Source organism: Panthera onca, chromosome Y (genome assembly GCF_046562875.1).
Source record: "Panthera onca isolate mPanOnc1 chromosome Y, mPanOnc1 haplotype 2, whole genome shotgun sequence".
Classification (NCBI taxonomy): Eukaryota; Metazoa; Chordata; class Mammalia; order Carnivora; family Felidae; genus Panthera; species Panthera onca.
In genome coordinates this window covers 18,847,904-18,860,064 of record NC_138358.1, presented here as the reverse complement: position 1 = coordinate 18,860,064, position 12,161 = coordinate 18,847,904, and the positions used below count along the sequence as shown (strand labels likewise).

At 35.5% G+C, this 12,161-nt stretch overlaps 1 protein-coding gene across 1 annotated transcript in view; it reads right to left on the bottom strand.

Annotated features, from left to right (window-relative positions):
- Window positions 1-803: 803 nt before the first annotated feature.
- LOC145715077 (cullin-4B-like) overlaps window positions 804-12,161 on the bottom strand; it is a 137,911-nt gene continuing 126,553 nt past the window's right edge. The window contains 2 exon segments of the mRNA XM_081794660.1: window positions 804-1,319; window positions 2,842-2,994. Of these exon segments, the coding sequence (XP_081650786.1) occupies window positions 1,224-1,319; window positions 2,842-2,994 (249 nt within the window). The 3' untranslated portion in view covers window positions 804-1,223.

Sequence of the window (12,161 nt, the reverse complement as noted above, 5' to 3'; positions counted from 1 at the left end):
ATACAACACATAGTACATGCAAACATGTACTAAAAACTGGCAGGGACACCAACCACTGTCAGACAAAACAGACTACAAGCCAAAAACTGTAAATGAAAGACAATGTCATTAAAATGACAAATTTAATATTAGATTTTAGTACAAATACACACACATGTATATATATGTAAAAATATATATACACACACACATATACCTACATATATATATATATATATATATATATATATATATATATACGTTTATATATATGTTTATATGTATATGTTTATATATATATTTAGTACATATATATGTACATTTATGTAAAAAAAATATATATATTTAGTACAAATATAATTTAGTACAAGTTTAAATACATAGCTGACATTGGGGCATCTCAGTGGCTCAGGTGGTTAAGTGTCAGGCTTCACCTCAGGTCATGAACTCAGGGTTCATGGGTTTAAGCCCCTCATCATGGTTGTGCTGATAGCTCAGAGCCTGAAGCTTGCTTCTGATTCTGTGTCTCCCTCTCTCTCTGCTCATCCCCACTCACGCTCTGTTTCGGTCTCTCTCTCTCTCTCTCTCTCTCTCTCTCAAAAATAAACACGACAAAAATTTATATATTTTATATATATATATATACACATACATATATAAATATATAAATATAAGCTGAACTAAATGTTTTAGAGATGTCTAAAATGATTGTTCTATTATAGGTTAAATTTTAACATGGTTTACATATGTTAATAGTAAATTGTTATATGATTAATTTCACACCGAAAAACCAACATAAGGACAAATACACAGAAAAACCAATATAAGGACAAATAAATGGCTTTAATACTTAATTTGAAATAGAGTTTAAATCATCCAGATGTATAATTCACAGTGCGATTTTACACTTAAATATTTATGGATATATGTTGCTTTTTATGAAACTTATTCTTTATTAAACTAATGCATACTACATGTAATCAATATATACTGAAATGAAGGACAGACAGTAAACATTACGAAATTTTCCAGGGAGTTTTAGATCATTATGTATAGTTTAATAGCAACATTAAAAATACATGTCATTCAGAAAACTGTATACTTTAACTGAGAATGTTGATGAAAATTTAATTCTGCATTTGTATTTTAATGCACCGCTTTTATTCATGTGTCAGTGGAATATTTTAATCAATTAACAGGACTATGAGTCAACTACTATAAGTAGAAATAGTAAGGCCAGAAGTTCATGCAATATACTTGTACTCATTTGGATTTTCTTTATCTCTTTCCATGTAGTCTCTGTCAATTAAAGATTCTATTCTCGTCTTCAGATCAGAAGGCTACAAAATAAATTATTAATGTTAATAAAAATGAAATCACAGCATTTTATTTTCTACTCTCATCCTAAATATATCACATTTTGTATCTCATATTTTTATTATTCATAATTTTCAGGAAACAATAAATTTCTTAACTAAAAAATTACTATAATCAAATCCGAAATACATTAGAAAGGTGCTAACTAGGAATAAAGTACAACTAATACATAAAGAATAGAATAAAATGCATCTGGGATGCATTTTGGTAAAAAATCATACTTTCAATTTCTTTAATAAAAAAGAAGTTATACTCATTAACTATTCCCCATAAGGAGGGCTCTAAAATATAGAAGACAGCCAATACCCTAGGCACTGATGTTTCTATTAGGCACATGGTTAGTTTTGGTGTACGGATTGCACTCACCAGAAATCACATTAAAGAAAGTAATTCTATAATTTACTAAATAATAAGCACCCCAGTTGAGCCATGTGTAGAGCACTGCAGAGAACTCGAAGAGTTTTTTTTTTTTTTTTCCTCAAAGGAAAAAACGGCTTTTAAATTTTAAAAATCACAACATTGATAAAGTAGCAGCTACAGCTAATAATTCCTTAGCACTTACTATATGCTTCAGGAAACTCTTTTGTCTTAGTAACATTTGAGTGAGTTGTTAATATTATCACCCTCCGTGAGGAAGTGGAGGTACACGCGTTATGTAAAGAGTTTGGCAAGAGTCAGAAAATGAGAAAGATATGAGACGAAGCAGGATTGAAAAAAATCATAGCTGACAGGCTTTGTGAACCAAGCCATAAACACTAGACTAGAAATCGAAGTGTTTGTAGCAATTCTATTTTGATTACTTAGGATACACAAAACTACAATTTTCATTTTATTTTATGACGACATACGAACCAATAGCTTGACATTTTTAATAATTATGGCAGAAAAAAGTTATTAAAATGTCTAACCTATAAGAATCAGACAAATTAGCTACATATTGTGTTTAAAAAGACTTTTTGAAAATGGCTAAGTAAGCGGTAATTTGCCAAATATTGTTAACAATTTGTTAGGTTGTAGTATTTAATAATGTCACAAAGATCAACCGTTATAAGATGTAAAAATAGACAAAGGACTATCATAGTAAGACCAAAGGCCACTCTGCTAGGAACTGTGAAGTATTTGCTCATAAGCAGTGCAAATAAAGGCAACTTCTAACTGTACTTCATCAAGAAGATACATCAAGGAAGTGAATCTAAACCATGGAGGTACAGTGAAAATACTTAAAATAGATCATGAGACTAATTTCTTTTTCTATTTTTTTGTGTTACCTTTCAAAATGTTACAACTTTTTATTTATAAAACTGATAAAATTTAATAACCTAATCCAGTAAACCATAACACAAAAAGGGACCTAAGTCCTGTGATAATCACACTCACAAGTTTTACTCCATATCATAGATAAATTTTTACTTGAAATTACCGTATAAACCTATGGTTTTATTCAAAAGTACTCAATGCCACTGGATTTTTGGTAGATTTGTTTACCTGTAGTGTAAATTTTAGCTGGTTATACAATTCTGAGAGAAGTACACTGTGGGTAAGTGTTTTCCTTATCTTCATAATGCGAACAATTGCAGCATCAATCTGATATCGTCGATCTTGGAAAACTCTCTGTGTGGTGATGGTACGTTCCTCTATCTAATGAAAATAATTAAAAGTTAAAATGACAATACGTAAAATTTCAATAATAATTAAACTGTTATGAAAATTAAAGGTTTCAAAAGATCACTTTTTGTAAAACCAGTAACAGAAACGATATATAATTCACTTTTGCTTCTATCGCAAACCTTTTATATACTACACTTTTTGGATTTAAGTTTGTATTAAGTCATCCTCAATTTTAGAGTCCTTTTAACCAGAAAAGCTATTAATAGGAAAGCATCGTGCTATGATTTGAGCAGTTCTTTTAAACAAGTTAGTTGTATGACTTCGGTGGTAATAAACACGCTCTTGCAATTCTATGTTATAGGTTTCAAGATACGATATTTAAATGTCATGTCATAGATACAAAGTAAAACTTATCTTGTACATATAAAATTACTCCATTAACAATTATTCTATTTATTCAAGCTAAAGCTTTATTTTCTATTTTACTTTACATTAAATCATATATTTCAGAGACTTTTCTTATTTTAACTTCTGGCAATTGGAAAAGGATATGTGTAACGAAGTTTGGTTTTTTTTTTTAATTTTCATATGTATATTATTTTTTTGAATTTTTTAAAATGCTTATTTATTTTTGAGACAATGCGAGAGACAGAGTGCAAGCGGTGGAGGGGCGGACAGAGGGAGACACACAGAATCTTAAGCAGGCTCCAGGCTCTGAGCTGTCAGCACAGAGCCCTACGGGGAGTTTGAACTCAGGAACCATGAGCTCATGACCTGAGCTGAAGTCAGACACTTAACGGACAGAGCCACTCAGGCACCCTATACGTATATTCTAAAAAAAAAAAAAAATTTTTTTGAACTTCTAACTGCAAATATTTTTTCATTCATATCCTAAACCTTCAACAGTGATCCTCCAAATCATCTGAGTTTCCAGGAATATAGAATCTTTTGAATTGCCTTCTGGGTTCCAAATTCCAAATAAAGCCTTCCAAATTCTCAAAGCAAGAGTTGCTTATTTTTAATTTGTCAGTATTTTCTTCATTTTTACTACTTCATTTTCTGTGTGTGCTTTCATCATTAGATTTTCTTAAATGCTCATTTTATACTTCTCATTTTTAAGATGATCTCAACTCCTGTTTTACCAGTAAAGCTTTAAATACACTATGTCTAATAAAACTATCTTACTTTATCTTCTACCATTCAGACATACATTTTTTATTGAAGTGGAATCACAAAATACAAAATTAACAATTTTAAAATGGTTTAAAAATTTTAAATATACAGTTGGAAGCATTTAAGCATACTCAAAATGTTGTGCAACCACTCTCTCTCTCTAGTTTCAAAACATTTTTGCCACTCAAGAAAACACCCTGTGCACATTAAGTAACCCTTCATCATTTCCCATTCACTCATGATGTGGTTACCACTACTCTTCTTAAATATGGATTTTATGACTTTTCAAATATAATGGAAAGAACTATACTATAACTGGCCTGTTATGTCTGCCTTCTGTCACTTAGCATAAGGTTTTATACACAAAATACTTCTATACACATAAATAATGCTTTTTATACATAATGAAGGGTAATTCTTACTGAAGGATGTATTGGTACTTTGTTTCTTTTGTATATATGAGTAATATTTCATTGTATGTGTACAATACAATTTACTTATCCATTTATCCAATGATGGACATCTGGGTTATTTCCATTTTGGCTACTATAGGTAATTCTGCAAGAAATTCTTGTGACAAGCTTCAGTGGACATATATTTTTTTCTCTTTAATGGTTAATGAGAATAGCTGAGTCAAATGGTCACTCTGAGTTTAACTGAGAAATCTCAAACTATTTTGCACAGATGCTGCAATACTACATATTCACACCAGAAATGCACAGGATTCATATTTCTTTTAAAAACCTCTTTGTATCTGATTTGTCGATTCAAGCCATCTGGGAGTAATGTGGAATCTCACTGTAATTTTGACTTAGGTATATGTGAAGACCAATGATGATGAGCATTCTCTCATGTGTCTGTGTACCATTTGAATAACTTCTCTCAAGAAATATCTACACAAGTTCTTTTTTTTAACGTTTATTTATTTTTGAGACAGAGAGAGACAGAGCATGAACAGGGGAGGGGCAGAGAGAGAGGGAGACACAGAATGTGAAACAGGCTCCAGGCTATGAGCTGTCAGCACAGAGCCCGATGCGGGGCTTGAACTCATGGACCATGAGATCATGACCTGAGCCGAAGTCGGATGCTTAACCGACTGAGCCACCCAGGCGCCCCATCAAGTTCTTTATTTGTTATCTAGATTACTCTTTATTTTTTATATTTTTTATGTTTTTATATTGTTAAGAGTCTGTGAACTGGAATATATATACAGTTATATACATACACATACATATGCATATATAATGTCTAGATATATATAAATACATAGATACACAAATATAAGTACATACACACATATATATGCATACACACATATATATTCAATTGTAAGTAAAAAACTTACAAGAGACCAAAGGATATTTACATTGATGAAATGCTCAATTCATCAGGAAAATAAAATAATCCTAAACATATATATACCAAAGGGCCACAAAATAAAATGAAACAAATGCTGAGAGAATTATGTGAGAAAATATTTGAAAATAATTATTCGAGACTTAATACCACACTTTCAATAATACACAGAACATCTAGATAAAAGATTAATATAGATATAGGAGATGTAAACAACACTATAAGCAAATAGATTTAACAGGCATATATAAAACACCCTAAGCAACAAAATAACCCAAATGTCCGTCAGTGGATTGCTGTAAAATTACTCATGTATAAAAAAGGGAACAAAGTTGAGGCCACCTAGGTGGCTCAGTTGGTTAGCCACTTGACACTTGATTTCAGTTCAGGTCATGATCTTGCCTTTCACCCCGAGACTGACATTTGCTTTTGGTTCCATGCTGGATGTGGAACCTGCTTAAAATTCTCTCTCTCTCTTTCTGTCTACCTTGCCCCTTCCTGCTGCTTGTGCTCTCTCTTTAAAAAAAAAAAAAAAAAAGAGGGGCGCCTGGGTGGCTCAGTCGGTTAAGTGGCGGGCTCTGGCTCAGGTCATGATCTCGCGGTCTGTGAGTTCGAGCCCTGCGTTGGGCTCTCTGCTGACAGCCCAGAGCCTGGAGCCTGTTTCAGATTCTGTGTCTCCCTCTCTCTGACCCTCCCACGTTCATGCTCTGTCTCTCTCGGTCTCAAAAATAAATAAACGTTAAAAAAATTTAGAAAAAAAAAGGAAAGAAGTACACCAGGTAACAAAGCAGTAATACAGTTTTGTGAGGTCACTTGGGATGTTTCCCAGAACAAACCATATGTTAGGACAAAAAATGTCACTTAAAATAAGTTTTAGGAGAGCAAAATCATTAAAAATATTTTCTACAATCAATCAATCAATCAAGAAAATGACAAGGATATAAATAGCAGACGCTTAAATATCCAATAGACTAAAAACTAAATCATCAGGGGAAACAGAAGATATTTAGAAAAGAATCAGAAAGAATAGGAAGTCAAAAATAAAACCATGGAATGCTGCATAGCAGTGCTCAGAGGGAAATTTAAGGCTATAAATGCACACCTAACAGAGAGAGGGGGATCTCAAATTGATAACGTAAGAAACCAGAAAAAGAAAAGTAAACTCAAGCCAGTGGAAGGAAAGAAATAATAAGATCAGACACAAACACAACAAAGAATAAAACAGACAATCAGTGAAACAAGCTGGTTATTTGAAAATACTTGCAAAATAGGTAAAACTTACTTTTACTAGGAAAAAAGATGGATTTCTTTACCAAAGTCTTGCACAACTAGGGAAGCTGGGCACCGTCTCATCTGGCTTCCTTTCTACCATGGTAGAGCTTTTCAGCTTTTTCTGCTTCTCATCTTGAGTGAAGAGGTGATGTTACCTGTCTTAGCCATTTCACTGCATCCGAACTTACTTTATCTTTGTTTTGCTCTACCATAGAGGTGGAATTAATGTCTCCTGTTAATCCTTGACTTCTACCAAGACTCTTCCATTCCTGGGTATCTCTCTCAATTCTTTTGTTTTCCCCCCAGCAGTTTGTTCTACCCCCAGCAGTAACACTGTCATTTGTCTTACTCTTTACTTGCTAAAGCACAGCGATGGAGAAGGAAGGGATCATTCTGTTTTTCTGACTCACCGTCAAACTTAAGTTAGCCTTTTGTGCCTGTGTCTTGAAGGTAGCCCCTTTTATTCCATTTTATCCCACTGCAATTGCTAAATGTCTTCAAAAGGCTTAAGTGTACAATACTTTTCTACTTCTTTATAGTTAAGAGAAGTTTTCTCTTACATTTTCCCTTTACTATGTCAAAAGTTAAATGTTTACTGTTTCCCCCTGGTGGTTTAGGATTTTATTTGTAAAAGAAGAGTCCAGGCATTTCTTGCAGTGAAACTTGCGTGGGGAGAGCTCTCTCTGGTTTCTGTGTAACCTTTCCTCTGAGTTCTCACTTACTGAGATCTGTAGGATAAATGTGAACTCCTACTGTGTCTTCATTTCCATGTATTTTATATCTCATAGTAATTTTATCAAGCCTTTAGCAGTATGTTAAAATATCATACCCACAGGTATAGAGGTTACTTCCTTTTAGGCTAACGTGAGTCTGTACTTGTGTTTTGCCTCTCTTTAGATTTAGCTCAACTCAATAAAAGTTGTATTTTGAAGACTATCCACTTGTTTTTTGCTGTAAAGTTAGAGGGATTATAGGCCAATATTCCTGATGAATACAGATATAAAAATCCTCAACAATATATTATCATATCAAATGCAACAATACATTAAAAGAATCGTAGAAAAAGATCAAGTGCGATTTATTTAAGAGATTCAGGATGGGTGGTTCAACATCTGCATATCAATCACTGTAACAAAACACACTGAAAATGCATGATGGGGCATGTGGGTGTCTCAGTTGGTTGAGGTTAAGATTCTCTCTCTCTTCTTATATCTTCTCCCCACTCTCTCTCTCTCTCTCTCTCTAAAATAAAGGCGAGGAAAAATATTTTTAAAATGGATGACAAAGAAAACAAGGAGTGGCAAAAATCATGATCATATCAACAGAGGCTGGAAAAGCATCTGATAAAATCCAAAACTTATTTGTGCCCAAAACTCTCAACAAGGTGGATAGAGAGAAATGTACCTCAACGTAATAAAGACCATGAATGACAAACACACAGCTAACATCACATTGAATGGTGAAACTTATTCCTGTAAGATCAGGAATAAGACAAGAATGCCTTCTCACCGCTATTACTTAACACAGTACTGGAAGTCCTAGCCATAGCAATAAGATAAGAAAAAGAAACACAGGCAATCAAATTATAAGAGAAGTAAACTATCACTATTTACATAAACCAACATGATACTATATGGAGAAAACCCTAAGGACTCCAGCAAAATATGATTAAAACTAAGTTATGAGTTCAGTCAATTTACAAGCCAGTTATGTGTTATGTTCTATACAATATTAGTTAACTATAAAAAATAGAAAACAATCCACTGACAATTGCACACAAAACACAAATAAAATAAATGTAAGCATTAAAAAAAAAGCAATCCAACTAAAAAGGGAGCAGAGGAAAGGAACTGTAAGATTGGTAAATGAAACTGATGATGACACAAATACATTGAAAGATACACCATGCACCTGGACCGAAAAAAAAATATTATTAAAATATCCTGGCCACCCAAAGCAGTCTAAAGATTCAATACAATCTCTATTGAAAACAATGGTATCTTCTAGAAAACTAGGGGGAAAAATCCTAAAATGTATATGGAACCACAAAGGACCTTGAATGATCAAAGAAATCTTGAGAAAGAAGTACAAGCTGGAGATATCAGGCTTTCTTATTTCCAACTATACTATAAGGATATGTTATCAAAGTAGGGTGGTACTAGCACAAAAACAGATACATGGAATACACAGCCCAGGGATAAACCCATGTTAACACAGGTAAATTAGTCTTTGGCAAAGGAGGCAAGAATAAACACTGGGGAAAGACCGGCTCTTCAACAAATGTTGTTGGGAAAACTCAACAGCTACTTGCAAATAAAGTTGAAACTGGACTCCTTGCTTACATCATATACAAGATAAACTAAAAGGGGATTAATGAGTTAAGTATAAGACTGGAAACTACTAGAAGAAAACCACTAGAAGAAATCCCTGACATCGGTCTTAGCAATGTGTGTGTATATACATATATTTGATCTGCCTCCTCAGAAAAGTGAACAAAAGCAAAAATAAACAAATGAAACTAAATCAAACTAAAACTCTTTTCCATGGCAAAAAAAAAAAAAAAGACAAAAAAAAAACTAAAAACACAAACAACAACCAAAACCCCACCAACAAAATAAAAAGACACTACTGACTCAGGGAATTTATATATTTGCAAGTGATACAACTGTAAGGGATTAATAGCTAAAATACATAAAGAACTCACACAACTCAGTATCCACAAACATGCAAACAATCAATCCAACTAAAAACAGGGTAGAGGGCATGAACAGATATCTCTTCAAAGAAGAAATTCAGATGGTTAAGAGACACAGGAAAAAAGGCTCAACATCAATCATCATCAGGGAAATGAAAATCAGAACCACAATGACGTATCTCCTCACACCTGTCAGAATTGCTATTATCAAAACCACCAGAAATGAAACTAGAAAAGTCCCCAGATAGCCAAAGCAATCCTGAAAAAGGAAAACAAAACTGGAGGTATCACAATTCCAGATTTCAAGATTACAAAGTTTTTGTCATCAAGAGAGTATGGTACTGGCGCAAAATACAGACATGTGTATCAACAAAATCGAACAGAAATCCCAGAAAGAGACCCACAATTATATGATTAACTCGTCTTTGACAAAACAGGAAAGAATATCCAATGGAAAAAAGACAGTCCCTTCAACAAATGGGGTTGGGAGAAGGGAAGGGAAGGGGGAAGGGAAGGGGGAAGGGAAGAGGGAAGGGAAGGGGGAAGGGAAGGGGGAAGGGAAGGGGGAAGGGAAGGGGGAAGGGAAGGGGGAAGGGAAGGGGGAAGGGAAGGGGGAAGGGAAGGGGGAAGGGAAGGGAAGGAAAAAGGGAAGGGAAGGGAAGGGAAGGGAAGGAAAAAGGGAAGGGAAGGGAAGGGAAGGAAAAAGGGAAGGGAAGGGAAGGGAAGGGAAGGAAAAAGGGAAGGGAAGGGAAGGGAAGGAAAAAGGGAAGGGAAGGGAAGGGAAGGAAAAAGGGAAGGGGGAAGGGAAAAGGGAAGGGAGAAGGGAAGGGAAAAGGGGAGGGAAGGGAAGGGAAAAGGGAAGGGAAGGGAAAAGGGAAGGGAAGGGAAGGGAAAAGGGAAGGGAAGGGAAAAGGGAAGGGAAGGGAAAAGGGAAGGGAAGGGAAAAGGGAAGGGAAGGAAAAAGGGAAGGGAAGGGAAGGGAAGGGAAGGGAAGGGAAGGGAAGGAAAGGAAAGGAAAGGAAAGGAAAGGAAAGGAAAGGAAAGGAAAGGAAAGGAAAAAGGAAAGGAAAGGAAAAAGGAAAGGAAAAAGGAAAGGAAAAAGGAAAGGAAAAAGGAAAGGAAAAAGGAAAGGAAAAAGGAAAGGAAAGGAAAGGGGAAAGGAAAGGAAAGGAAAGGGGAAAGGAAAGGAAAGGGGAAAGGAAAGGGGAAAGGAAAGGGGAAAGGAAAGGGGAAAGGAAAGGAAAAAGGAAGGGAAGGGAAAGGGAAAGGGAAAGGGAAAGGGAAAGGGAAAGGGGAAGGGAAAGGGAAAGGGAAAGGGAAAGGGAAAGGGAAAGGAAGGGAAGGGAAGGGAAGGGAAGGGAAGGGAAAACAAAAGCAAACCGGAACTAATTAATGGGAGTTCAACAAGATAAAAAGGTTGTGCAGAGCAAAAGGGAACAATCAACAAAACTAAAAGGAAGCTTATGGAACCTGGGGAATAAGCTCAGGATTTCCCTGGGCTTGCACTGATGGATTAACAAGGCATAAAGGACTATAAAGCTACAGGATGCTGACACCCAAGTCTGGGTAAATAAGATTAGGTAATTAGCATAAGGAGGGTGGGGCTAAGCCCCCTGTACAGAGAGGGTGAGGCAAAGGCCAAATATAGAACAAAGGTATATGAGGTAAACAAGATTAGGTATACAGGGCAGAAACGCCCCCCAATTTAGTACTATAGCACAAAGTTGTTTTCTCAGGAAGGAAGGACCACATTAGGTAAACTAGGTAAACAGGTAAATAGGGAGATAAATCACTGTGAGGTGAAGCTGCCCAGACCAGAGCTAAAGAGCAAAACAAAGGTGCCTTGTTGACCCTGACGTAGCATGCTCTTTCTTGTCCCCTCAACCAGTTTAGGTAAACAGAGGCCATGTCTCATGTTTGCTGTAAACAACCTTCTGCCTGGCCACTGGGCGCCAGGGTTTTGTTTTGTATTAGCCCAAACCCCTAACCCCACAGATCTTCAAAACCCTCTTTTCCTCATGTCCATGAGTTAATGTTAACAGTCTCATTGTCTCTTTGTGTATGTCCATTACAATGTTTGTAAGCCTTCAGATCCTAAAAAAATGGAGCAAGGACTCTTAATCAGGGCTCTTGTCTTCTCCCTGACATTAGCCATCTCTCATAGTTTAATCCTGCATCCCGCTTTCTTGCTAGACGAGAAAGAGCTCCAGACCCAGAGTCTACAACAATGGAATAGGAGAGGATATTTGCAAACAATGTATCTGATGAGGGTTAGTATCCAAACTCTGTAAGGAAATCATCAAACTCAACACCCAAAAAACAAACAACTCAATTAAGAAAAGGGAAGAAGACATCAATACAAACTATTCAAAGATCACATCCAGAAGGTGAACAGACTCATGCAAAGGTGTTCTACATCCCTCATCACCAGGGAAGTACAAATCAAAACCACAATGAGATACCACCTCACACCTGTCAGAGTGGCTACAATTAACACAAGAAACAACAGGGGTTGGTGAAGATGCAGAGAAAGGACTACCCTCCTGCACTTGGTAGGAGAGCAAACTTGTGTAGCCATTCTGGAGAACAGTATGGAAACTCCTCAGAAACCTAAAAATAGAACTACCCAAAGGATACAAAGGATACAAAAATAAAAATTCAAAGGGGTCCATGAAACCTTATGTTTATAGCCAAGCTTATT